The sequence below is a fragment of the Pseudopodoces humilis genome, chromosome 11, assembly GCF_049639895.1.
Source record: "Pseudopodoces humilis isolate 2021_Gansu_Grassland_sample_001 chromosome 11, ASM4963989v1, whole genome shotgun sequence".
Taxonomy (NCBI): Eukaryota; Metazoa; Chordata; class Aves; order Passeriformes; family Paridae; genus Pseudopodoces; species Pseudopodoces humilis.
This window is the reverse complement of record NC_142210.1, coordinates 20,963,843-20,990,676: the sequence shown is the minus strand read 5'-3', so window position 1 is coordinate 20,990,676 and position 26,834 is coordinate 20,963,843. Positions and strand designations below refer to the sequence as shown.

Sequence of the window (26,834 nt, the reverse complement as noted above, 5' to 3'; positions counted from 1 at the left end):
AGCAGAGACAGTGCACCTATTTGGGAAACACTGATTTCATACTTGAAACACTCTTCCTTTCTTCTTCTCCCTTGCCAGCAGGAACACCCAAATCCCCTGCTCCTGCCAGACAGCAGCAGTGAGCTGCCCTCCAGTGCCCCCTCACACCATCACTAATGAGCTGTGGCTGCACCCCTAGCCCTGGTAAGGAGCCCCAGTGGATGGATTGTCTCTCCTGGCAGTGCAGGAGGCAGAGGCTGTACGTGCCCAGTGAGACAAAATGAGTACAACCCATCTGCTGGACTGGGAACACGACTCATGTTGGTGCTTTCACCTAAGGCTGGAAGGAATGGACTCTTCCTTCCACCCCTCCTCTTGTACATCCAGCTCTCCCTTGCCCTGCTTTCTGCCATGTCCCTGCAGTCTCACTTCACTTTTCTCCTCTCCAGTTCAAGAGCTGCTCTTTCTCAACTGCCTCAAGCCTCTAAACCTACCATTTAGTGAGTAAATCCCAGAAAGGTTGTTTTTCCCAGCAGAGAGTCCCAAAAGCCCAGCCAGAGCTAGAGAGCCTCTAGGAACCACAAGCACCTTTTCATATACACCTTCCAGGAAAGGCAATCTGCATTTCCAATTTCAAGGCACTTTTCCTCATTTTTAGCTCAAGTTCTCCCTCAATAAATGCCATCTTTGCTACACATCTTTATACCTGCTTAAAAATTCTCTCTCAAATCTTATTTTCAGCCCTTTCACAGCACAGTCTCATCCATTCTTTGTTTCTGGTCAGCTGGGATTTCTGCTGTATACTTAATTATCACAGTCTTTCCACATGATTCAGCACACATGACCCCTTCCCTCTGGGTTGCCACTGAACTCTTTCCAAATTCCTAATGTGTCTTTCCATATTGAGGTGCCCAGTATTATATGCAAGATGCCAAGTGATCTCAAAGCTGGAGGAATACAGAAAGGGATTATCATCTCTTTAAGTCTCCCAGAGAAAGCAGAAAACTCAGTGGGAAGCACACATTTTATAATGATCAGGAATTCGGGATTTTTTTTTTGAGTGGTTTTTATTTTTAATACTGAAAAGCCTTTCAGTTCATCCAGCAAAGAGATGCTGTGCTAATGTATTTGCATTGCCTTGTCTTGGGAAGGGAAGCAGGCTCCCTTCTCCCCCTCCTTTTGATTCTAAGCTTATTGACAAGATATTGCTGAAGAAAAAAGGAAGACTGGCTGGGGAAAAAAAACAACAAATAACCTCAACAACAGGGGTTTCTATTTGTTCTTTTTTAAAGTGGTTTATTTATGTGAGGAGGTATTTACTGCCTCCTTCCATAGATTACACAGGCATCTCTTTCTGGCTAAGAAAACAGTGAGATCAGAGGCTTTTTGTCCAACAGATTAAGCCTGTGAGGATTCCTTTTCTCACTCTATAAATCTCATTTTTTGTATTCAGTATTTTAAGCCAGTCAGCTAAACCTGAGAGCATCTGATTTGCATCCCTTTAAAAAAAAATAGTTATAATTTACATCCTCCCCACCCTACTTCAAAGCAAGAGCATCAGGTGCAAGGACATGATCCAGGGCTTGGACTAATGTCCAGCGGCTCCCACATCCCCAGGAGCTCTGAAATCACCCTGCATGGAGCGTGTCAGCAGCAATCAGCCTCCTGTTCCACACCCCCAGCCACGGGAAAATGGCCAGAGCCAACTTCAGAGAGGCGAGCGCCCGGCTCACGGCGAGCATCTGATCCTCAGGGACAATAGAGGGATTCTGGTCCTGGAGCTTGTGCATCAGCCCACAGCATATTATGTGCCCCAGTTATTCTGGCAAGAGGAAAATCCTCGGGGATTTCAGAGGGTAGAAAGAAGCCTGTGAAGATATCAGTCCTTTTTTTAAAAAATAATAACAAGAAGCTGAGATTAATGAGGGCGTTGCACAGGCAGCTGTCGGTGGAGCAGTGGTGAGAGCAGCCAGTGCAGGGTGCAGCCCTGTCATGAAGCGCTGCCCTCAGCAGAGTTGAGGAAATGCCTGTTGTAATTGGTTAATCAAAGAGTAGTATCTAATTGGAGATTAAACTATTGCTGCATGTCCCCATCATTAACAATTTCTGTAACCCAGAGTCTGAACTCAGACTGGAGAGCTGCTCTCTGGAAAACCATCAGTTCAAAAGTTGACTGATGCACTTAAACGGCTGCAACAGCAAAGCACCATTTGGCTTCTTTAAAATAATTAATTTCTCAAAAATTTCTCTGAATGGTCAGTAATTGCAGCCAAAATTGTATCACAATGGTGGGCTGTGGCTCTGTTACATTGGAGTGTTCTACTTTTAGAAAGCAGCTTACACCAGGGGGTCTCAAAGTACTTTTTAAACATCACCTTGCAAAGTGACCTCTCAGCATGCACATGAACAGAACTAAAGCAAGCTTCACATATGCCTGAGCTTTCCCCCCTAGTTTCATGTGTCAATTCCCTGCCCTCCTCTCTGGACACACTCAGTTGGACCTTAGGAGGTTTGGAGCTAGGAATTCAAGTTCTGGACACTTCAAAAAACCAAGGGACAAAAAAACAGGGGATATTTCTACAGATGTGTGTCCAGCAACTTGTAGTAAGGCAGAATCAGGATAAACTATATTAAGTTCTCCCTGCTTTAAACATCAGACCTCACTGTAGTTTGAATGGGCAGGTGGGACTCCTAATGTTCCTGTGGATCTGCTGCATGGCACAGGGCTCTGTGCCACATTATAACTCAGCAGCGATGTTGTGCTGCCACTGATCCAAAAATAAACTTCAAACAGGCTGGAGAGACATGTGAAAAGTAGGTCAGCCCCCTAAAAGTCTGACTGTGTGGCAGCCTTCACATCTCCCTGCAAATATCAGCCTGCAGGCCAGAGGATGTGATTTTACCCTTTCTAAACCTGACCTGACTCCTCTCCGGAGTAAATAGAGCAAATACAGCTTGTTTGACTGGAGTATTCAAGTACACAGCACCAAAAAGCAGAGTAGCAGGTAGGAAGCCTGAGTCTGACACCTTTCTCCACACAGGGAAAGACTCCTCACAGTAAATTTGGATACGTGAACAGCACAACAAAGCTGCAGGTTGAACCTGAACTGGCATCCCAAAATCCCAGAGCCAGAAAGCAGGAGGAGCCTGTGCTGCCTGCCAATGTGTTTTCCAGTGCTGCAGTGAGATACTGAATTCCTGAGCAGGAAGAGGCTCGTTTAGGTACCTTGAAGTCGTAAGTGGCATCGGGATTTTCATCGCAGGCGATGACCTCGGGGGCCATCCAGTAAGGCGTTCCAATGAAGGTGTTTCTCCTGCCCACTGTCCTGTCCAGCTGGGCACTGACACCAAAATCCACTGGAGCAGGGAGACAATGGGGCATCGTCAGGTCAGAGACAAACCTGAGCAACACTCTGCTGCTGAATGTAAAACATTATGTTCGCTCAGAACAACTCTGCACAGCCGGGAAAGGAAGACGTGGCTGAAGACATTCCTCTTTGATCTCTGCTGGCATCAACAGAGGTCAGTCAAGGACAAACCTGATCATCTGATGTCCAGGTTTTGTACGAAACCCTGTGCCTTTTCCTCCTTGCCAGGAGGCAATGAAAAGAAATCACAGCTCCTCATACTAATGAGAAACAGGGTTAGCAACATGAATAAGCAACAGCCTTTGTTCTATGCTTGCTCATTTGAATTAAAGCCTGCCAAATACTGGTGCAAGCCTCATTTTTCTACCTAAATTCTTGCTGCAAATGGCAGAAATGCAAAAGACTTAAGGAACTAAGGGACAAGGACAAAGGCCCATGGGAAATGTCAAGCAGAGAGCTGCAAAATGAAGCAAAAAATGATGAAATCAAACCAATGAGAGAATACTCTATGGTCCACTAACTGCACTTTGCACAACACAATGGCTGGAGATTTGCCCTGGAGAATTTCCCCTTGGAGAGGAATCTTCACCAGCATAAAGCCCAATGAGCTGGTGGTGCCATCTGTTAAGCTAGGGTTTTATTCTGCTGTAGAGGGAGAGAGGAGGCATGGGAACACCAGGCTTGCACCACACATGACCAGTGCAAGGCATGTTCCATCACTAGCATAATTTAATTGTGCAAAGACAGCCTTAATAACATCAATAGTGGACAAGTGAGGATGTGAGCACATCACCTGCCCTGATCTGCTGCTTTCCATATCATCTCCACACCAATGCCTGCTCCTCTCTAGGGTAACTAAGTGCACAAAACTCAAAGTAGTTATTGCACATTAAACCCTCTCCACCAGGTTAGCTTGGAAAAGGAGTATGGATTATGTTATGCTAAAATGAAAATGGATTATCCTCCAGGGTACTGCTATGCAGCTGTGGGGTAACAGCCCCTGACAACATCTGGCAATAAACAAAGGGCAATTTTCAATCAAGGGCATGAAAAATTGGTGTTGGTTGCTTAACCTGTACCTGGTGGCAGAGCTGTCTGAGCAGAAACACCACTACAAGTGCATCTCTGCAAGCAGAACCTGGCCATAACCCCTGGCAGTTTGAGGCACAGCACTTGGTCAACACCCGAAGTCATGTATCAAAGGCAACATAACAAAACCCAGAGAGAAGCTCTTGGTACCCATCCTCTTTCTTCAGGTCATGTACAAGCCAGTTTTTCTGCTTCTTCCCAGCCAGCCCACCTGCAGTTTCCAGGAGCTCTAACCCACTCTTACCTAGCTTCACTTCTGCATTTTCAGTCAGCAATACATTCTGTCCCTTGATGTCTCGATGAATTACTTTGTGCTGGTGTAGGTGACTCAAGCCCTGGAGAATTCAGAGAAAGGTTAGAGGAACCCAAGTTCAAAGCATGTTATTTTCTGACATTCCTCCTCAACCAATTATGCTCCAGAAATGAAAGGTTCACAGTTGGAGTTAAGCACTCGAGAATGCTTTTGTTTATCACATGCTCCAAACACTGTCCCATGTCCCATGCTGGGAGGACATGCCTGGCGAGGAGCCTGGCAATTCTGTAGGGCTTTTAACCCAATCTTTCACATTCCAGCAGGAACCTGTATTAACCCAAATTCTTCCATCACTTCAAACATGATTTCCCCCCTGTGCTCCCTTGCATCAGGGAGCCATTTCTGTGGCAGAAATAATAGAATGGGTTTGTCTCCTTTCTCCATTTTCATCATCCAGAAACTGAAGAAAACAATTCTCTTGTTATATTGGTCCAATAAACTGGATTTCAGTACACTGAGAAGTTTGTATTAACAAAGCTACCATGCAAATACAAATGTTATGACTTGCACATATCCCTAATAGAGATATAGCTCAAGTAAAAAGCCTGTCTCAAAGGCTAAAGGAAAACTAGCTTTGTTGTTGTGCTGGTTTATTAGCTTATTAATTTCTTTTTGCAGCCCACATTTTTATTTCATTCATTTATTATTTCATTTTCAAAGTAACATCCACCCAGATTGCCATCTTAGGAAAAATATGGATTACTCCAAAAACTAATTTTGCATTAGGTTTACATTTCACATTAAACATTCATATTTGAGGAACAAAAATATTTCTGCTATTGTTTTTGGTAGTTATTAGTCATTTTATGCTCGTTACCTTGGGAAAACTCTGGAACAGATTATATCTGTATAGGAGTCCTTTTTTAGCCATATTATACTTGGTTACAGGCACCTTTGAGCATTTGAGGCAAAGCAAAAATTCCACGGGATTTCAATAAAACCTTGAACAACATGGGATTTGGGCTGGGATTAGAATTCCAACTGTCCATCACTGTCTGAACCAAGCATGAGCCACGTTCTGCAGTGTGAAGCTGAGAGCCTTTTCTCACCCCAAACCCCACAGAGGTCACCCACCACCCGCCCCAATGCATGGCCAGAAGGCAATAGGTGACACCCAATGGTGGCCCTGGGACATGAATCAGAGGCTGGGTTATGACTCACTGCCAGGGACTATTTAAGGAGCAGGCTCGTGGACCTCATACACTTTAAATAAATCCATGTAACTGTGGCCTTCGAGCACTGAAAGCAGTGTTAATACAAAAGCTGATGAGTTACAATGCCAGCATCTTCTGCACATCACTCTGGTGTGGACAGTGGCATTCAGTGACAACTCAGAAATGCTGTGTCACCTCTGGGCACCCATGGCAGCCTCAGTGTTAGGAACAACCACTTGGAGAGATCATTTTACCTCATTTTCTTTCATAGAATCAAATAATTGTTTAGGTTGGAAAAGACGTTTAGGACCACTGAGTCCAACCATAACCCTGACAACTGCCAAGGCCACCACGAAACCATGTCCCTAAGGGGCACATCCACATCTCTTTTAAATTCCAAGAATGGGGATCTATCCTTCCCTGAACAGCCTATTCCAGGGCTTAACAACCCCTTTGATAAAGAAATTTTTTCTGAATCTCCCCTAGTGCAACTTGAGGCCCTTTCCTCTCATCCTACCACTTGAATGGCTCTCGTACAGATTTCCTTCACATGCCAAATATTCCTGTTTTCTCTTGAACTAATCTTCAGCTCGCAGAGCAATAGATTTTAATGTAGGACAACCATTACAACCCCATCCTCTGACCTCAGCAATGCGAAATACAGGAAAGTCTTTGCTGAAGCTGCCATCTCCCGGTACATGAAACTCTGGCATGGCCCATTTTAAGAAATTTCAGTCAAACATTTATATTGCCAGTATAAAAGTTGCAGCATCCTCATTAAAACCAGACATGTGGATTTAATAAAACATAGGATGCTTTTTCATCACTAAGATTCTTTTTTCCACAGATTTTTTGAGTCCTCATCTTTCTGTTAACTAAAAAGGTAATTCTAACGTAAATAAATCTTTGCCCTTTTAATCCTAATAGGAGATTACATTTTTGTTGAAGGAAAAAGAGGGTTAAAATTCAAGGAGCTAACAGAGCTAAAGGGCATTAAGCAGGGTTTATTTATTATGCATCATACAGGCACATGAATCATTCACGCCTGCCGGCACCGCAGAGGCTCCAGCCCATGGCAGCACATCATCCACGAAATCTGCGGAGCCAAAGGCTTCCCGTGTCCCCTGAGCACTCAACTGCCACACTCCCAACAACATTCAGCTCCCCCTGGACACGTACCCGCAAAATCTCTCTGCAGATGTAGGCAATCCACTCCTCCTTCAAGGTGTTCCCCTTGGTGTTCTTGATGAGGTCAGTGACGGAGCCCGCGCCGCAGAACTCCATCACCAGCTGCCAGAGGGAACAGGAATGTAATTAATGACATAAATGTCGTGCAGTGGCACCACCAGCAGCATCCAGATGCTGGCATTGCTTCTGTGGGAACCCCAGGGCGCTACACAGAGCCATTGGAACATCATCCTGAACCTATCAGCTTGTAATCCACTTGGGGTTTGTTCTAAGATGAAACAATAAAAGGCTGGAAGGCTTGAAAGGGTTGAGGCCCTCCAGAAGATTGGGAGCAAGAAACAGGCATCAGTCCAGTGCTGAAAATCAGAGGAGACCAGAATCTCAAACCTACATGCCCTACTTTATACTTCTGATCAGTTTAGTATCAACAGCAATAAAACAAAACTCTGCCTTTTGCATGTGTGTTCTTCAAATCTGAAAATACAAAGACACTTAAGGCAGATACTTGATTTTCTGTGGTTTCCTATGATTTAGGAACCAGGTGTACTTTTCAATTTTCATTTTTTATTTAACCAGACAACCTTTGGTTTTGATCATGTTCTTGAGGAGGAAACCTCCTTTGAGGGGAAGGTTGCCAAGCAGTGTCAGGCTTCCCAGAGAGAGCTGCTGTCCTACTGCTCAGATTGGTTCCAACATGACTGGCCACCACCACTTGTACCACTTCCAAAGTTTCAGAATATCAAATATAGAAGTGTAATGATCTAACCCAGCCCAAACTTAATCTTGTCATTGAACAACTGTGAAATAAACACTACAAAAATAGCACAGGATGTGAGTCTGCCTCCCAGGGATTTTGTAGATCCCCAGGGTGTGCAGGAGCTGTCAGCGTGCTCCGACAGCGAGCGTGTGTGCAGCGAGCCTCCTCCAAGGCCTGTGCAAGTGCTTCTTCTAAGATGTAAAACCATGTTTTCCAATTAGATCTGCTTCCTACTTGAAGATATTCCCTTGCTAGTGGTTCCTTGCCAGATTCTTCAATGTGCATGTTTGAAGTTTCTTATCACATGAGACTTACATGGCATTTAACGTTCCCCAAGCAAGTGACATCATTATTAAAAGCACATGCCAAGAAGAGAATTAAAACAGCAGAAGGGTTACTCCTGACCAAACTGCACAAATGCAGTGATTTAAGAGCATCATAAATTACAATGATCATAAAATCCAGACACAGGACTGCCATAAACCTTCAGGCTAAATAAAATACTTGAGCAGACTATACCTTACTTGGTTTTAAACACGCTGGTGTCTTTAGTTTTCATGTTAACTTTCTCTTTTCTTACTGAACTGGTGCTGAAAAATTCTTGGAATATCCCTGTTAAGTCATGAAACTGGCTTCAAGAAATGGCAGAAATGGATGGGTCACTGACACGGCCTAAGTCCTGGTTACTCATTGCTCAGTGAATGGGGAATAATGCAACAACTGGTTTCAAAGTTGTTTTTCCTCTCTTTCTTCCCTTGGGACCATTTTCACATGGGGAATATCAGCGTCTGCATGTGTGTATGATTAAACTAACATTTGGGATACCACAGCAGCAAATTTGGATTTGCTGGATAGCTGAGCCAGCCACAAACATCTTGTAAGCCAAAATGCTGCCCTCTCCAGTCTTATTCCAGGGAAACTCTTCCACAGGCTCTCACCAGGGATTGGAGGAAGAGGAAGAGGAAGGGCTTGCTATGCTGTGCATGGCAAATACAATGCTGAAAAGAAAAATTGAAGAAATCCCGTAAAAGTATACAGTGCATCCATTAATTTGCCAGATTATTTTAATGGAGTTGGCAGTCCTGTACCCTTGGTACAGGTCTTGGTCCTGTACCCTGCCCTTGATTTCCACAGAGCAAAGATAAACTTCGCACCAGGAGGGGAATATTACGGTCACCTGCTGCTGTATCCCAAATCTGTAACTGTGAAACCTCCTGGAGATTAAATTAACAGAGGGAAAAAGAGGCACAGAAGGGGTGATTCCAGCTTGTTTTTTTAAGAGGTGCATAGTCCCATAACATCCATGGGGAAATATCCAGCACTGGCAGATCTCTGTCAGCATCAAGAGGTTCCAGATCCAAGAGGGCTGAGCACCATAAACAGCCTGAAAGCTCTGCCACAAATTCTCCAAGAGAACCAGCAGCAGAAAGGTGACAAGGCTGCCTGAGTATCCTTGTCCCTGATGGACCCCTCATGTGAACAGCCCCCATCCCCATGTTTGGGTGGCTGCTGCGTGCAGCACTGGGATCCCCTTTGACTTTTGTGGCTTCTTATGCTCCTCAGGTAGAAAGGTGCTACAGAATTCCCAACGACAGTTCATACCATAGAGCCTTCAAGGAGAGGAACCACAGGTGATGGCAGGCCAAGGAGACACCCAGCAGGCCAGGGCAGACCTGACCCACAGCACTGATGTCCTGCTGGGTGATGGAGCCCAAGGAAATTCACACTGGAGGGGACACAGGAACATGATCAGGTCTTCTCAGAGGAGCTGAGGGCTTGTTCAGCCACACAGAGAATGGATGGTTATGGTCTATCTGTGTATACTGTCAACAGCAAGGACAGGTAGGAGAGGGAGATACTGCCACAATATCAATTTATGAACACTATGGGTATGTTTAGGCTGGAAACCAACAGTTCCAGGAGAAAAATTAAAATGAGCAGTTCTTGCTGATTTTAGGCAGAGCTTAATACACTCAGAAAAGGCTTCAAAGGGCACTTGGATACTAAAATACTTTCTCACCAGTCTCGTACCTCTGGGTGAGTGCTTTGCCCACACACACTTGCATCATTACCAATTTTCTTAAGGGATGAAGTCATGATGGAGTAAGACAATAAACTGGAAATGCATATTGAATTTTTATTAACCATAATTAAAATTATCATCAAAATGGGCTAAAGGTAAGATCATCTTCTGAAATTTAATTTGCAAGGACATTTATTGAGGAAGTATTTTTAAATACAGTTCATTTAGCATTTACTTAGCTCTTCATACCAGAGTGACAGCAAACTTCATAAGCAAGGCAAATTCAGAAGCTGCAGCTGTAAATCTCTGTGTCCTGCTGTCTCATGAATTTTTTGCTTAAAGAGCCTTTTCAGTTTTCCAATCAACCACTACATTCCTCAGTTTGGGAATGGCAAGACCTCTGTTCCAATCACTGCTGTGTATTAACTGGAAGAGCTCAAACCCAAGCATCTCCAGAACACCAACCCCAATCCATCTTACAGTGAATTGCTCCAGGTTGTCCAGAGGAACTCCCCAAATTAAATCCTTTACTACACAAGACAAATCCTTCTGTGTTCCTATGCCTCAGCTAAGGAACAATTTGACTTCTTTTAAGTTACAGAAAACAAGCACACAACACCCTCAAGCTAAATGCTGCTGGAAATCAATCCTTCTGCTGTGTGTGTAAACAGAACCTGGGTGCAACATGGTTCCATATGCCCAGGCCACTGAAATTTCTCATCCCACCCCACAGCCTGGCTCCCATGCAACAGGGTCCCTCATGACCCACATCGTGGCACCTGGAGGCAGGACGGAGCATTAGAAACACAGAGACCTTCCCTTGGTGGATCAGCATAAAAGCTACTGTCCATTTCAGACACAAAAATAGCAATCTAATTGGTGCTAAGCTGCAATATATTCAGCAAGATAAGGCCAGGTTTTCATTGCTTCTGTTGGTGCTGGGTGGGAGCAGGCTGACACTACAGCTGCACACTGAGGTAGGAGCATGGGGCCAGCACTGCTCTGCTCTCTCCTCTCCAACAGCAGCATCTGACTGCTCTCACATGAGTTCCTCAATAAATTACTTGCCTGCATCAACCTGGATGTCAAGCCCAGCCAAGAAATCCATGCCCCTTGGGGAGGCAGCAGGCAGCTGACGCCACAGGTCCTGAGCAGGCTGATGGCTTTGGGTTAGAGATGGCAGCAAAAGGAACTGGGCTCACAGTCCTGCAGAGTTCACAGCATTGACATTGCTTTGAAGAGGAGTGAGAGTTAAATTGTGCTGGATTACTCTGCCAGACAGCAGCAGAAAGCTGCTCTGGTAATCCTGAGCTCTTGGTCAGGAGCTGGAGGAGCAGCCCTGATCCCCTCACACTCCCCTGGGACCGCAGAGCTTGGAGGCACTAACAAGAGATACAGCTCAAACAAAAACTGACCCCTCTCAAATGTTTCATGATCTAATTTCTGTAATGCAAAGAATCAGCAGCTGCCCAAAAATATTTTTCCGGGTATATAAACAGATTAAGAGCAATCCTGCTCAGAGCTGCACAGGTGCACAGTGCTTTGGCAGCTCATGCTCCATTTTCAATAGAGTCTTGCTGCCCCCGTTTTTGCTCTCCAGATTCCTGGTGTGACTCTGTTCCCATCACCCTAAATCAATTCAATGGGCCTCTGGAGCTCAACAGAGTGAAAAAACACATTGCAACTACACAATCACAGCCCTGAGCACTGCACAGCTGCAGCAGTGCCACCCTGACTGAGGGGCTGCTCCCAAATCACCCTCCTTCCTGTTTCCCCCACAGGATAATCCCCAGATTATCTGCTGCAGAGGACACCCCAGAGGCCACCCCACTACGTGGGCATCTGGCACCTGCCTATTAGCAATTTGTCCTGCTTGGTGACAGGGCTGCTGAGGCAGCCCATCCATCGCAGCCAGCACCGCTGGCCCTGGGGACCCTGCGGGCTCTGCCCTGCCCTGGGTGGGCTCTGGGTTGCTGCCAGCCTTTGCTCAGCCCCCACACTCTGCCCCGTGCCCACTGCACATGCTGGGGGAGCTGCTCTGTCCGTGGCCTCAGGGCACAGTGGACAGCAAGGGCAGATGACAAGTGTCCAGCTGAGTGGCACCTCCATGACCCTGCACACAGACAGTGTAGGACTCAGGGCAGGGGTCCTTCAGGATGGGGTCACTTCCCCCATCCAGCTCACACTTCTTAATGAATGCCTCATCTCCCACCATTTAAAAAAACATCCAGCCCAAAATATCTCAGAACAACCTCTCTGGGTTATGCACAGCCTGACATCCCATAGCTTAGATTTGAGTAGAGCAAGGGGAATTTCAGGAGTTGAACTCTGAGAAGCAGCAGTTAACTGATTATCTGGATCCTCACATCTCCTGGGAATTTCTCCAGTTTCTGCAGCCCACCCTCACCCTGTCCCTTTGCACCAGAGCAGGACCCCCTCGCCTCAGCTAGAGAGATGCACAAACCCTCCCAAAGACCCACAGCACCCCAGAATGCAACATATTGTCCAACATAAGGATAAACCTCAAATTTTTAAATTTCTTTTTAAATACTCCATAGAGGTTGTCCCTATGACTTTTGCTTCATTTTTTTTTTTTTTTTTTTTTTTTTTGCCTAACATAGCAGATTTGTGATGCATCTGCTAAAACACCCTCCGCCCAGCTCCCTGATTTCTGAAAACAGGGTTGTTTAGTGAGCTTGAGCTCATCTTTCAGGGCAAGTGGCTGCTGTGGAATGGAGCAGCAGCACTGACAATACTTCATGTCGGAAGCCTGCCACGTTTCTGAGAGATCTTAATCTCCACTGAAAGAGTTCCCTATTTTTTATTTCCGTATCAGCCTCCCAAGTGTCGATAAAAAGAATTACCTGGGCATTATCAGAAACCGTTTTATTTCAACAAAGAGCCAATGAAAAATAAACAAGCCTTTATCTGTGAGGCAAGACTGATAGAGTTCACACAAGTCCTAATTCAATCAGATCCTGAAACAGCAGCTATTTAACACAGTGGCACCAGCACATCTCTCCTCCAGGGCAGGGGAGCTTTCCCAGGAATACCTCCACCAGTCCCAACACTGTGCATGGACTTAAAACCCCCCTCATACCCCAGTGCAAGAAAAGAAGCTCTTGAAAAAATCTTTTTCACTAACACATGAGAAAGGCCCCAGATTGAGAGGAGAGGCAGTGGTCTGGTAGATAATTCAGATTATCTAGTCTGCCTTTCTCAGGGGGCAGGATCGAGCAGCATAGTTGGATTGTGACCACCTTCCCCCCCTTGCATGACTGGGTGACCCACCAGAGAAAACCCAGGTTCTCCTCCTGACCTGGGCATGTGAAGGTGATACAGCATGCACAGCCTCCTCTGCTGCGTCATGGTGATGGGATCAATAGAAGAATAAAAGAATATCCTGAGCAGGAAATTTAAGGACCATTGAATCCAACTCCTGATCCTGAACAGGGAAACCCCAAGAATTCCACCCTGTGCCTGAGAGCTTTGTCCAAATGCTTTCTGAATTCTGTCAGGCTTGGGGCTGTGACCACTTCCCTGGGGAGCCTGGTCCAGTGCCCAACCACATTCTGGGTGTATTTCCTAATATCCACCTTAAACCTCCCCGACACAGCTCCACACCATCACTCCTCATGCCATGCCTCTTAATCCAAGGAGTTCTCTAGTGAGCTTTTCTTTTTCAAAGTTTGGACTGTTCTTTTATTAACACTTGTATATGCCAAGAGCCCTTTGTACTGAAGCTGGAGGAAAGAAACAAAACCAAACCTCGCCTGGTCAGAGCACACAAACCCCAAACCCAGCCAGTGTAAAGGTACTGAGCAGAGGCCAGCACCAGGGAGGGCTCCTCTCAGTACTGGGGGACATGGCACACAGTTTGTGGGGTTCTTTTCCCCTCCAGGCACTTCTGCAGCACAAGGAGAAACATTGTGGGTTGTTTTAATATTTCACTTAAAAGAAATAAAAGTTATAAACCAGCCAAAGCCAAATAGAATTTCATGGGATGAAAGAGCATTCCTCAGCCTGACAGCTTTTGCCTCGCTGAATCCCAGGCCAGCTGCAAAGAACATGGTTTTTAAGAGTTCCCACCAAAAATAACCTGGATACCCAGGCCAGGAATGCCCCTGGAGTCCAAGCCCCCAAGTCTTCTCAATAATTCAGTGTATCAGAAAGTCTTGAGGTACAAACTGGCACAGAAATCTACCAACTGCAGTTTTCTCCTGGGAAAAATGTCCTCTGAATCCCTCCACTTCCCACTGGATGCTCTGGTATGTGGATGCAGGGGCAAACATCTGAAGCCACTGAATGTTTTGCTAAAATAAAACCTATATTGTACTGAAACTAGAGGGAAGAGCGTGCTGCTGCTCTTCATCTCCATGGTCTCCCAGGTGAATCATGGATATGTTACCCCTGAAAAATTAGGCTGCAGCAACCTTGCTCAGGCACAGAAAAGCTTTGGAAACTACACATGGGTATGGCAGAATTGACTGGATTTACAAGACTGTGAGGAAATAAAAACTTTTTTGACCACAGGACAACATCCAGGTCATTGTGCTGACAATAACTCCATCGGAGCCTTCTCTCCAACAGATCCCTAAGGAAAGCAGGGTCCTACACTGCTGCTCTGATAGCCACAGGCACTGCAAGCTGCTGCTCCAGAGACTCCAACCAGCACAGCCAAGCTCAGAACACAGCACAACAACTTTAATTAATTTTACAGCAACAGCCGGAGTCCTGACCCGCGGTGCCACTGCCCTGCCCGGCCTCCTGAGCCGGCTGCCACCAAAGGGAGCGGGCTCTGATGCTCTGTCTCTTCCCAGGGATAGAGCAGATTTAAATTCCATCCTCCCTGCTCTGGGAATGCTGAATTAATAACCGAGAAGGCCCTGACAAGGGAAGCAGCAGGAGGAGGCAGCCTCGGATTTATGGAGACGCAAAGCAGCTCGGTGCCCTTCAGCAGTGTCAGGTGTCTCCAGCAAAGTGGCTGAGCAGCCACAGATCTCCCTGACCTTCCCTCGCTGTCCCCCTCCTCCTCCTCATCTGCCTGCACAGGCTCCATGAAGTGTGAAGCACGAGAGGAACCACCAAGAGCTGGCTGGAATCACCCTCAGCCTCCATCTTCCCTGTTCCCAGCTCCCTCCAACTGCCAGAAGAGGAAATGATTTTCAACTGACTATTGCAATAAAGGTATTGCTAATGACACTTCAGAATAAAACTGGGTTTACCATCAGCCTGCAGAGATTTTACGGCAAAATGGAGACGTGTTTTGCAGTGCAGCAAGAGCCTGATCAAAGCCATGACTTTGAAAAAGATGGATGCAAAATAAGGGGTTTTGTGTAAACTGGGTGCTGGTAAGAGGACAATTCAGAGTAAAAAAATCTCTATCAAATCCCAGTTCTTTTAAAGAAAAGAAAACAAATTACCCAGAGTTGATCATCCATTCCCGGTGGGTTCTTTTTAATAAAAGCACCATAATACGTAGCAATATTTCGGTGATGAGAATACTTCTTCAGCATGTTAATTTCTTGTTTGATCTCTTCCTCTTCATCCTGGGATGAGGTGAAAAGAAAAGGAAGACAAAACCAGAGACATTAGGAGACAGCACTTCACAGGGTCCCAGCTGTCTTTGTATGTGGGTGAATTTCTAAGCACTCATGTTGTTCTGAGGCTCAACCATGTGTTAACCATGGTAATCTGTGCTACCCCAGTGATGTGTTAGCACACCCCCACAGCCAAAGCAGAGGCCCAAGATGGCGCTTTTTTACAAACCACTACATGGCAGAAGTGCTCCTGTGCCCCCAGCCCTCTGGCACATCGCTCCTGCCCACCCTGGAAGCAGCACAAGACCTCTGGAGATACCAGGACTTGCTGGTGGTGGGGTGGCAACACATGGGGAGCAGGCAGGAGCTGCCTGTCCACAAACTCCATCAGAATAACTCGGTCCTGGTGACAAGCACCATTCCCATGGCCTGTCCCAGCCCCTCTCTGTCCCATCTGAAAAGTGGCATTAGCTGAAGCAGCAGAGGCAGAGGAGCCACACCAACACTTGTTTTGATGTCCCACCTCTTTGTTCTCCCACCATCAAACGTGCCCTGGTTTTATTTTGAGCTGACCGAATTCCAGCTGTATTTCCACAGGCGGCATTTAGCACCCTGATGTCAATGAGCTTTATTATAAAAGACCAGAAGGGTGTTGGCTCTTTATTCTCCTTTATTCCCCTCACCTGCCTCTCTTGACCTCAGTTTTACAAATGGGCAAAGGACAAGACATGGATAGAGCAGCAGGAGCAGCTTTTCTTGAGGAGCAGTGCCCCCTGAGCAGGTGTCACATAACACAGACATCTTTCTTCCCAAAATACCATTCAGGGAAGAACAGCAAAGGTGAAGACAGCAGAAACAAGTACAAGAAATATCTGGATGGAGCTTGCATAAACAACCTCCAGTTTTATTTTTGGTAAGAACACAGAGTGTATAAGCACCAAAGAGGAGAAGGAACAGGCTCAAACATTACAAAGAAAACCGGGGGACTATTCTGGAAGAACCTTTATCATGTCTCTTCAAGCAGTCAACACAACTTCACTTGTTTTCATTTGTCCAGGAAACCAGGGCATGTAACTTGAAGTTCATCAGGCCACAGAGGTGATTTTATTAATTGAAGCCCTTTGCAACAACAACTGAAAAGCAGCTGGATGCTCAAGAGTGCTGGGAGCAAGGAGCAGCACTCAGCACAAAATCCCTCCAGCTCTCTGAGCACCCAGGCAGCTTTTCAGTCATCTCTCAATTCATGCTTGGCTCTCTAGGAAAAAAATGGAGGCAAGCCAGAGAGATACTTGGTCTGAAGTTTGACTCAGTCTTCAAGTTGAAGAACTCAAAATGGGTGGAAAAACCCTGCAAAGCATAAGATCTGTGGATGGCACTGAGGATGTCTCTGCGTGGCCAGGCTCAGGGGCTCCAGCCCAAACTCCTGCTCCAAGCAGTACTACTGAGAGTGATCATCCCCAGCAAATCCAGAGAGGTAGGGAAGAAAATGGAATCATCACAGCAAGCTGCTGCAACTACTCCAATCTCAAACACAACAAAAGCCACAGGCCAGGCTTTGCTGCCTCACTTGCCTCCATCAACTGATTCTGTTACATCCATTGCTGGATGTAAAACAAACAGCACACAGCAGGACCAGCCCCTGGAAAACAAATCTGAACTCTTAATTCAGAGATAGCAGCTGCCCAAACTGATGAAGTGCTGCAATTTGAGGGCCTCTATTCTGTAATCTTCCCTAACAGATAATGAGTAAGAGCAGAAATGAGTTAAACAAAGCATCATTGTCAGGAGCCTGTTGGGCAAAGCACATGGGTCAGGATGAAATGCTGTCTGGGAGCTCACTGAACACAGAATCATCTTGGTTTGGGGGTTGGAAGAGACCTTAAAGATCACCTAGTTCCATTCCCCCACCATGAGCAGGGACACAGGTTGCTCCAAGCCCCATCCAACCTGGGCTTTACACTCCAGAAGCTGCAGATGGCTGGGATGAGCCCACTAATTCTGTTCTCTGCTGAAAGACACACTGTCATCAGGGACATCCTGGAAATACAGGAAGGTCAGGATCAAATGAAGCAGTAGCAGCTCTGAAATTGTCTGTGAGGAGGAGGTGAAGGACTGATTTTGGGTTTTCAGCAGCAGCATTTGCACTGAGCATGAAGCAGGTGACACGCATGGCTGTAGGCACAATGCAGGAACCAGCTTCAGAAATTCCTCCAGGAGCAATGCCCAGAACCATTCCTGCAGGCTCTAGAAGTGCCTTCAGTACCAAGAGCTGTGAAGCACAGCCAGCCCTTACCAGAGCACAGTGCTAGTGCACTGCCTGCAGTGGTCACTGCCCATCCTGCCCGAGCCTGGTCCTGCCCTGAACAAGCCTTCCCTACCTAAAAGCAGCCTAAGGGGAAAATAATTAAATATCCAAAAGCCACATCCCATGACAAATATCTGATTTACATCTTGTACATTCAGACACGAGGCCCAGCTTTACAAGGTAAAGCCTTAGATCAGGGACATCTACTTAAACATGTATATGAAATTATTATTGGGCAATATCAGATTTCAGGTACTTTTCTCCAATGTCTCTTCTTGGAAGTGATGGTATTTTAAAACAACTGAATTAAGTGTGGATTCAAATTTAAGCCTGTGTTTGGCCTTAGAGTAGTATTTTGATTTTTCAGCTAAAATTCATTCTAACATCAGAATTCATCCCACGGGAATTTCACTGCTATTTATGCCATGGGTTTATGCTTGGTGGGTCTGCCTATTCCCTTCGAGCCTGCTTCCCATGGGAATGAGATAAATGGCACTTGCAGATAACTACAAGTAAACAGAACAAATTCATTCACATTTACAAACTTATTTCCACACACCATTTCACCTGTTAGCACCAAAAATAACCTGGATGAAGGTCCCATAGATATTAATACCACAGCATCTAAGGCATTTCAAAACAGATTCCCAAGGCCAGCTGACTGCTTTCACACAGAGTCATTTCTGCATGTGCTGAGCTCCTGAAGGCTATTAAAACATTAACTCAAAAATTAAGGTGGGTAAATTGTGATCGAGTTCTAATTTTGAAATGTGTTATTCCAGTCCAAAAAAAAAACAAAAAAACACATTCTTACTCCCAAGCCTGGCATTGTTTCCAGTGCAGGAACTTTGGGAGGGATAGTACTGCACTTAGAAAAAAAATACTCAAGAAAAAGCATCTTCATGCCATGCTCCTAAATGTATCTGGGTTTTTAGATCATAGCAACTCATTTTATCTTTTGTGGCAAGTGGGAAATGGTGAAAGCATCCTTTCCCCTCAATTCTGTTATTCATTTAATGATTTGTAAATTCTTAGTTCTCAGTCTGACACAAGTTTCAAATCCACCTTTGAGAACAGGGTGGTGTGGTATTTTTCCTCTTTATCAGTAGGATGCACAGGAATTATTCAACTTGCCTCATGAAATTATTCCTGACAATAATTGCAACATACTTTTGGTGAACAAAAGCTCTTCAGTGAAAATCATGGATGCAGAGTAACAGAAATGAGTTATGAATATGCGATCCTGTTGCTACTTTTGACAAGGTGATGTGCAACAGGACAAGAGGGAACAGCTTCAAACTGACAGGGGGCAGGGCTAAATGGGATATTAGGTAGAAATTCTTCTCTCTGAGAGTGGGGAGGTCCTGGCACAGGTTGCCCAGAGAAGCTGTGGCTGCCCCATTCCTGGAAGCGTCCAAGGCCAGGCTGGATGGGGCTTGGAGCAGCCTGGGATAGTGGAAGATGTCCCATGGCAGGGATTGGAACTAGAAGATCTTTAAGGTCCCTTCCAACCTGAATCATTCTACGATTTTCTTCAGAATTCATTAAGGCATTTAAAAAAGCCACTGCTGGAACTGAATGCTGCTTTGTTTCAGCATGAAAGTACTTAATTTCCAAAACTCTTCCAGATTTGTTTTTTTCTCACATATTTACTAAAACCAAAACCTCTTAATGGCATATATCACATTAAGACAAAGGCAATTTACTTCCCAGGAACATCAGTCTTCCACCCACCCCCACACATTATCACACCCCATCCCCTTTCCCCTCTTATCTGTTATTTAGGGATGCAGGAGGAGGAGGAGGATACATTACCCCGGTGACGTCCATAACCTTAATAGCAGCAAGCTGGCCTGTTTTAACATGACGACCCTGCAAAAGAAAAGGGAGAAATTTGTTTGGTTTTGCTCAGTGACAATGTTTTCCTCACAGTGAACAATATCCTTAAACAATCTCCTCGCCCTGGCAGCATCCACACATTATTTGTAGCTTTTTCAAGAGCATCTTCACAGCAGCCATGATGAGAAAGCAATTCCCTCCCCTTCCTCCTGCCATTACAATTAATTAGTACAGGGCCTTCAGTGCTGTATTTTCCTGGCAAACAAGTGCTGGAAATACCCTTTAATGCTCAGCCATGCACAAAAAACCAGCTTGGGGCCTCTCCTGAGCACAGAGCATGACTCGGCTGGAAATGGGCTGCTGGAGCTGAGATGATGGGAATGTGCTGGCTGGGATACTCAGGACCCATCCCAACTCTCACGGACCTGGGGACACACCAGGGACCCCTGGCCTGCAGGGCACCATATTTATTCTGAGCAGTAATTTATTTATTTTCAGAAAGACCTGGTTAGCAGGCTAGAGAGGTTTTTAAAATTTTCAGCAACTGAAAAAAATCAGCAAATTGCTGCAATGAACTGTCTGTTGCACAGTGCTCGACTACATCAATCCTAATGGGAAAATGCCTGGGAGAGACAGTGAAAATATAAAAGAGCTCCAACTATTTATGAGGTCTTAAAACCAACACAACTGCTATCAAGCAAGGCAATTCCCAGTCCTTCCTCCTTTCCTGAGAAATGGATCACCCAACATCATATTCAAACTGCTCATATCAAACCATTCCCACCCCCAACTGGAGGACATGTGCTCCGCTTCCAAACCAGGCAGCCTGAGGAAAAGATGTTTTTCCTTCTGGAAAGCCAGCAAATGCTGACCCTAAGAGGAGAGCTGGGAGGCAAAGGGAAGCATCCCTATTTCCCAGTTTCCATCCCTGTTTACTATGGGAGCTGCCCAAGGCCTCATCATGTGAGATATGGTGCGGAAGACACAGAGGGAATGACAGCTCCTGCCCTGCAGCATTGGTAGTTAACACACCAAGGACAGAACCAGGAGCAGAGGCAAAGAGGGATCAAGCTGAAGCATGGCAGAAGCAGGGAAAAAAATAGAAGCTTTTCCTAAATTGCAGGCTCCTCCTGTCCCCACAGCAGTGATGCTGATGAGCTAGGGATTGTGTCAGGTCTCCCACCCTTCCTGCAGACTGGAGATGGTCTTTCACACCATCTCAGCTCAAGAACCCTGAATTACCAGACACAGGAACCTCTCCCTCGTCCCTCAGGTTTCCCAGCAAACCCACACGCCGGCTGTGGAGCAAGGCAGCATCATCCTCTCCAAATTTATGACTTCACCAGGAAGCCAATTCACCCACCAGGGCTCCTCGCTCATTTATTAACACAATTTATACGTCCTGAGCAACCCTGTGTTCTAACAGCAGAAAAAGAGCTTTGTTTTAAAGTATGTGCAACATAAAAAGTAATAAAACCATGCACAGCCAGCAGCCCCAGGCTGTGGCTGAAGCATCCCCTGGATGCGGCCGTTGGGAAGGAGGGGCACGTCGCTAGACACCATCTATTTAGACAGCATGATCTGCAGAAACAAATCCTCCTCTTCCTAAATTCATCCTTGTTGGCTTGCCCAGGAAGTCCCCATGTGTACTGACACTTTAATTAAAGCCCACAGAGCACCAGCAGGGTAAACACTTGGACCATGGCACTCCCCATCTCCTGTGAGCTGGAGGAGGAGGAGGGGAAGCAAGCTGGGGCATTTCAAACCATGGATTTAGGAGTTATACCTGCCTTCATGTGATGCATCACCACCTCATTTTATGTTTTAATGAAATGCCCCAGCTTTGCCATGGTGAAGTGCTCCTGATTCCCTCAGTACCAGCCAAGGGGAAAGGGATCCCTCTGTGCACACAGCATCCTCCTCCCAGGAATCTGCTGCCTCCTTGCACACCTCCCAGATATTTACAGACAATGATAAGAAATTAATATTGTGTAAGCATTTACCAAAACAAAATAAACCACTTAGAAACATATGTTAATGTAAGCCATGAGGGGCCCTTAGTCACGCAAAAATCAGGCGGAGTAGAACAGTAAGTGTTCACCCTGGGACATTGTAGCAAAGGTTTGCTTTTCCTATAGTTTGTTCATGACTATGGATTGTAGAGCTTCACCCCGGCAGATGAAGCCATCTGGGGAAAACAGGCATCTCCTCACCAGCCAACCATCCCTTTTAATTCAACCTACTGCTCAGCACTGAGACTTGCTGTGAAACCCTCATAAATAGTTTAGAAAACCCATTTGATTTTTACCCTACCACAGATGTTCCTGAATTTGCAACAAAGATACAGACAGGCTGGAGGAAGACAATGAGAACTGGAAGTGAGAGATGCAACAGAGGAATTAAATCAACATCCAACTTGTAGCCATTAAAAGATGCCATGACAGCAATAATCCCCTCTCACAGCATCAGCCACTAGCCACCTCTAGCACCTTGGCCACTCAGATTCCAGCGCCTGTGCCCAAAGCCTGGAAGCAAGACCAGAAGCAGCCATGCCCCTGCAGTCTCTCCAAAGTATCCAGTTGGATCAGGAAGTGGAACCACCTCTGCCAAAGCCAAGGCAAGCTGAAATTGGGAATTAAGTAATGTCAAGTGTTAAGTTGTCCAGTGTTAATATGTGCTGCTGTAAGGAAGGTACAAAAGAAGACTGGAGTATCAAAATAAGAAAAGCACCAAAAAGCTCTGTTGTGATGCTTTTACCTCCTGTGTGTCCTCCACTCATCAAAACTTGTTGGTTTTTTCCTTTAAACCATCACCACAGCAGTGCCCTCCACTCAAAAACCACATAAAGACTGAGTCCTACTCCTGCTGCCCCCTGGACACCAAAGATGTGGCTCAAAACAGGCGAGAACTGCTGTGGTTCAACAGAAAATCTCCACTTTTTTCAAAAGCCTTCAATTTTGGTGCCCCATGGGCATGTTGGAGAGGATGCAGCTGCCTGAAGGCAAAGCCTTCAGTAGGATAGGATCTTTCCTGGGTAAAACAGCCACTTCTGAGCCTTCAGACCACAGCACCAGCAATACTTTTGGTGACAGAAGCAAAGGTATCTGGGGAACAGCCATCACTGAGTCACCCTTGCTCCCTGTGCCCTCTGCACCTCCTGCCTGCCCTCAGTCCCCTGTCTCCTGGTGGAAAAGGAGCTGATGCTCCTTAGCAATCTGTAACATTTTGTCTTCCCACCCCTCTTTCTCTCCTACTGCTCAGGATTTGATCCCCTTGGTGGTGGGTGGTGAGCTGCTTCCAGATGCTTGTACAGAAGAGCTAGAGGTGCTCAAGAAGCAGGATCACCCCCTGAGCCCAACCTTGCAGCACACCCCACCATCACCCCCATTCTGCTGCAGGGCTCCCACTCCTGCATGGCACCACCTTTGCTTTGGATGTAACCATGGGTTTTCCCAACATTCTCTCCCCACTCACGCAGGAAGGCGACTGAATCTCCAGAAATCCAAGGAGAGGAAGGGAAGAGCTCTCCAGGAGGACTTTGATTACCCCATGTTGGCTGTTCACAGTCAGCACTGCAAGGTTTGAAGGAACACTGCCAGCACCACCTGGGGTACAGCTCCCAGAGGCTTCAAACACACAAACAACCTCCAAAATCTCCTTGCTCTTCTTCAAGGCCTCTGGCTCTTCATCTCCACGAATTCAGCACTGTTACAGACACTGATGGCTACAGTGGCATAAAACATACTGGAGGAAAACTCAGCTACTAAAGCATTTCCCCCTCTCCAGATTCTCTGTCAAGGCTCACTTGGGTACAAACCCACATTTCAGCCTCAGGATTATTCAAGCATGATCTTCAAAGCTGCCACAATTTTTAATTAAACATCCATCTGAGCATAAATTCATGCTCCTAATTACTCTCAGAATGTTATATCAGCTATCACTAACTTGATAATGTCAGGTATTAAGACTAATTTCTACAAATGAAGCAAGCACCCCGAGTTTTTTCTTCAAAGGTTGTGGTCCTCACACTCCATAAAGTGTAATGGACCAGCACACAATGAGAACATTGGTAAATGCTTTTAAACATCAATTGATGCATTCAGGCATTATGTTTACTAAATAAATAAACCCTGGCCTCCATGTCAGCCTTTGTAAACAATTGCATATCTTGGCCCAAAATTCAAGTCCACATTTTAAGGACAGAAAGAGGATGATTGATTGCTGCTTTTTAAAATTTTCCATGCACAAGCATGGATTTCACCTCTAAGCAAAAACTGCAGTTTCTGTACCCCGAAATGTATTCCATCATATTTACTTAACTTGTGCTGTCGGCTTTTATTTGTCCAACAAAATAAATGACCCACCACCTGCTGCAGCCAGTGGGACACAACCAGAATTGTCACTTTGTTGGGAAATGCAGAGCTCCCATTTCTTTCTGCCAGGCAGAGCAACATCTCTTCTACTTCCCAGCCTGGACATGCAGCCTCCAATGTCCCATGCATACAAAATCCCCAGTGCAGGCACTTAATGGAGTAACCATGTTGTATGTCTGATAGTTTACAGCAAAACACTTATAACTCAACCATTTTGCACTGCCCTTACTCATGCTGCATGTAAATGTTAAAATGAGTGGGATTAGGGTGTTCTTGCAAAGCACTGCTGAAATTTCAACATGCACAGCCCTGCTGGGACCAGACCACAACCCACCCTCACCACCGAGGAACACTGTGTCTCACACAGAAATCTCAGTGAACTGAGACAAACAACAAAAAGTCTCATAAAAGTCCAAATATTACCACTTTGGCAGCAGATAAGTCTTCCAAATACATTTCTTCCATTACATTTCTGTTGCAGTTAAAATACTGAGCCTAGTGCCAGCAGCCCAACAACCACCCTTTCTACCGCCCAGCCCCTGCCTCCAAACCCAGCCATGCTCAGCACCACCACATCCTGCATCTTCTTCCTACAACAGGCACAGGACACCAGAGATTCTACCAGCTTAGAAGGCACCAGTTCACTTTTCTGTGTTCACGTATCATTTTTGGTATGTGCTACAAAAAACTCTTTGCCCAGCCCTACTTCTGCACATGCACCATTCAAGGTGTCTCCACTGGTGCGTCTCATCTCCTCCAGAATGTGTTTCAGCATCCAAGACCTTCTGCAGTGAAGCTCTCCTGGGATGGGCCAGAACTTCTCACAGCTCCATGGTCTAGGTCCTGCCAGCTCCTTGTTTTCCTGTAGTTCAAGGCAATCCAGGGGCTCGGTCCACGATTTTTAGCATGAAGGCACTTCAGCATGAATGCACTGAAAACTGCATCCTGTTTTTCCTGGGAAAAGGAGCCCTGCCTTCCAACAGGAGCTGTGAATCTGAACTGCCATCCTGCTGTACATTAGACCATTTTATAGCACCTGGCTGATTTGCTCTCAGCTTTTACAGAGTACAGGCACATTTATGTACTTGGTTTCCCACTGAAAGCAATCTTGAAGGTGCCAAAATCCCCTCTCCAGCTAGTCTGAGGGGCTAAAATACTTACTGATGTAAAAAATAGGCTTATTTCTAGTGTGAAAATTCAGCTATCTCCAAAACAAGCTGGCTAAAAGTGACATACGCAAGCTTTGCACTTGGTTTACAGATCCCTTCAAATACATCTGAAATAAATCCATGTATCTGAGAAGGTAGTTAAAACATTGGAGGCCAGCATAAGAAAAACTGAGTCATCTAACAGGATGGGAAAAATGTTTATTTTAACAAAGAGTAACATATCTCTTTGATTAAAACAGAGCCATCATGGGCCAAACCTTATTGTTGCTGCCTGCACTTAACTCCAGTACTGGGAGGGGGATTTCAAGCCCATAGGGACTCAGAACATCCCTGCAGACTGGGGACCAGTCCTCACCCCCTGCCCAGGGATTCAGCCCCACCTCTCTGCTTTACTACAGATGACCACAATGGCAGTGTCCTTCCTTCCCTCCACATCCTTCCATCTCTCCATCATTTGCTGGGTTCACAAACAGATTTGCAGAGCTTCAGAGTGATCCCCCTGCCTGAGGCACCAAAGGAACATGACTGATTTGTTGCAGTTCCTTTCCACTCGGGGCAAACTCCACTTAAACCAGCCCCTGTTTCCCCAGACTTCAACACTCTGCAAATGGCATCCTCCAATAAACATGGCACACCTGAAACCTTCACACTAGAAATGGAAAACCTGTGAAAAACAAAAAAAGCTGCATCCAGTGTTTGTCATCTCACTTGGTGGCTGGGTGAGGCTCCAGAGCCACTCCTCTGCTTGCCTGAGCTCTCTGGCAGAACACTGGTTGCTCATTTGAGCACAGATCTTCACCTCTGCCCAACCTGCTACCTTCCTTTGGGCTGTTTCTAGAGAGCAGACCTTTCACTGGGAGGGACAAGCACAAATTTCACTCATAGCCAGTCTTCCCCTTACACCTATCATCTTTTACAAGGTTTGAAAGAGTAAAATCTCAAAAAACATTCAAAAAACTCGAAGAGAAAATAAATAAAGTGGAATTTTTTTTTTTAATTTCTGGTTTTTTGGGTTTTTTGTTTGTTGGTTTTTTTGTGTGGAGTTTTTTTGGTGCTTAGCTTGGCATTTTTATTAATACTTCAGTTTGGACTGAACAACCAGAGCTGCCCCTTGGAAAAGCCTAAATGTGCTCCCAGCACACACACCTCTAATTGCACAGAGCCAAGCTAATGCTCTGTGCTGACCCAATAGAGCTGACCTTCAAACTTAAGTGTTTTCCAGTCCTCTGTATCAATCCAAGTTCTGATCAGGACCCTGCAGCTCTCAGAGCTGCAATTCCATTACTGCAGCTCCACAATAGCTCTGACGTTAGGGAAGGCAGGATTATTAGATTAACAAACTAAATTGTTAAATTAGCATATTATTCATCTCCAGAAATAACATGCACTACAGCCTATAGGTGAGCAAGACTACAGTTTTATATTCCCTGTATAAAGGAAACACATCTCTTATGCCAGTGCTTGTACTTATTCCATCCTCTATCCCTCCTGCAGTTCAAATGAGGCTGGAGATGCCCACCTCCAGCTCAGGAAGAACCAGGTTTCCTTCCTCCATGGATAAAACCATTTCCTTAAGTAGTCTAAAATCAGCACTAGAGAGCTGAACCCTTCCAGAAGCTTCTGCAGATGGTTCTTCTAGATATGGCCTGTCCCACTTCTAATTTCCAGCCACGGAAGAACGCTGGTTAGACAGCCTGTCCCCCCTTTCTGTGGCACCATCCAGCAGCAGCACACTGG

The 26,834-nt window shown here is 45.7% G+C and overlaps 1 protein-coding gene across 6 annotated transcripts in view; it reads right to left on the bottom strand.

Moving 5' to 3' along the window:
• Window positions 1-26,834, bottom strand: part of TNIK (TRAF2 and NCK interacting kinase) — a 151,682-nt gene that overhangs the window by 53,261 nt on the left and 71,587 nt on the right. For all 6 annotated transcript variants that reach the window (XM_088060950.1, XM_088060952.1, XM_005525088.3 and 3 more), the window contains exons 3-7: window positions 19,532-19,588; window positions 15,295-15,420; window positions 7,083-7,193; window positions 4,681-4,771; window positions 3,206-3,336 (exon numbers count right to left, since the gene is read on the bottom strand). In XM_088060950.1, coding sequence (XP_087917076.1) covers window positions 3,206-3,336; window positions 4,681-4,771; window positions 7,083-7,193; window positions 15,295-15,420; window positions 19,532-19,588 — 516 coding nt within the window. The remainder of the gene's footprint in view (window positions 1-3,205; window positions 3,337-4,680; window positions 4,772-7,082; window positions 7,194-15,294; window positions 15,421-19,531; window positions 19,589-26,834) is intronic.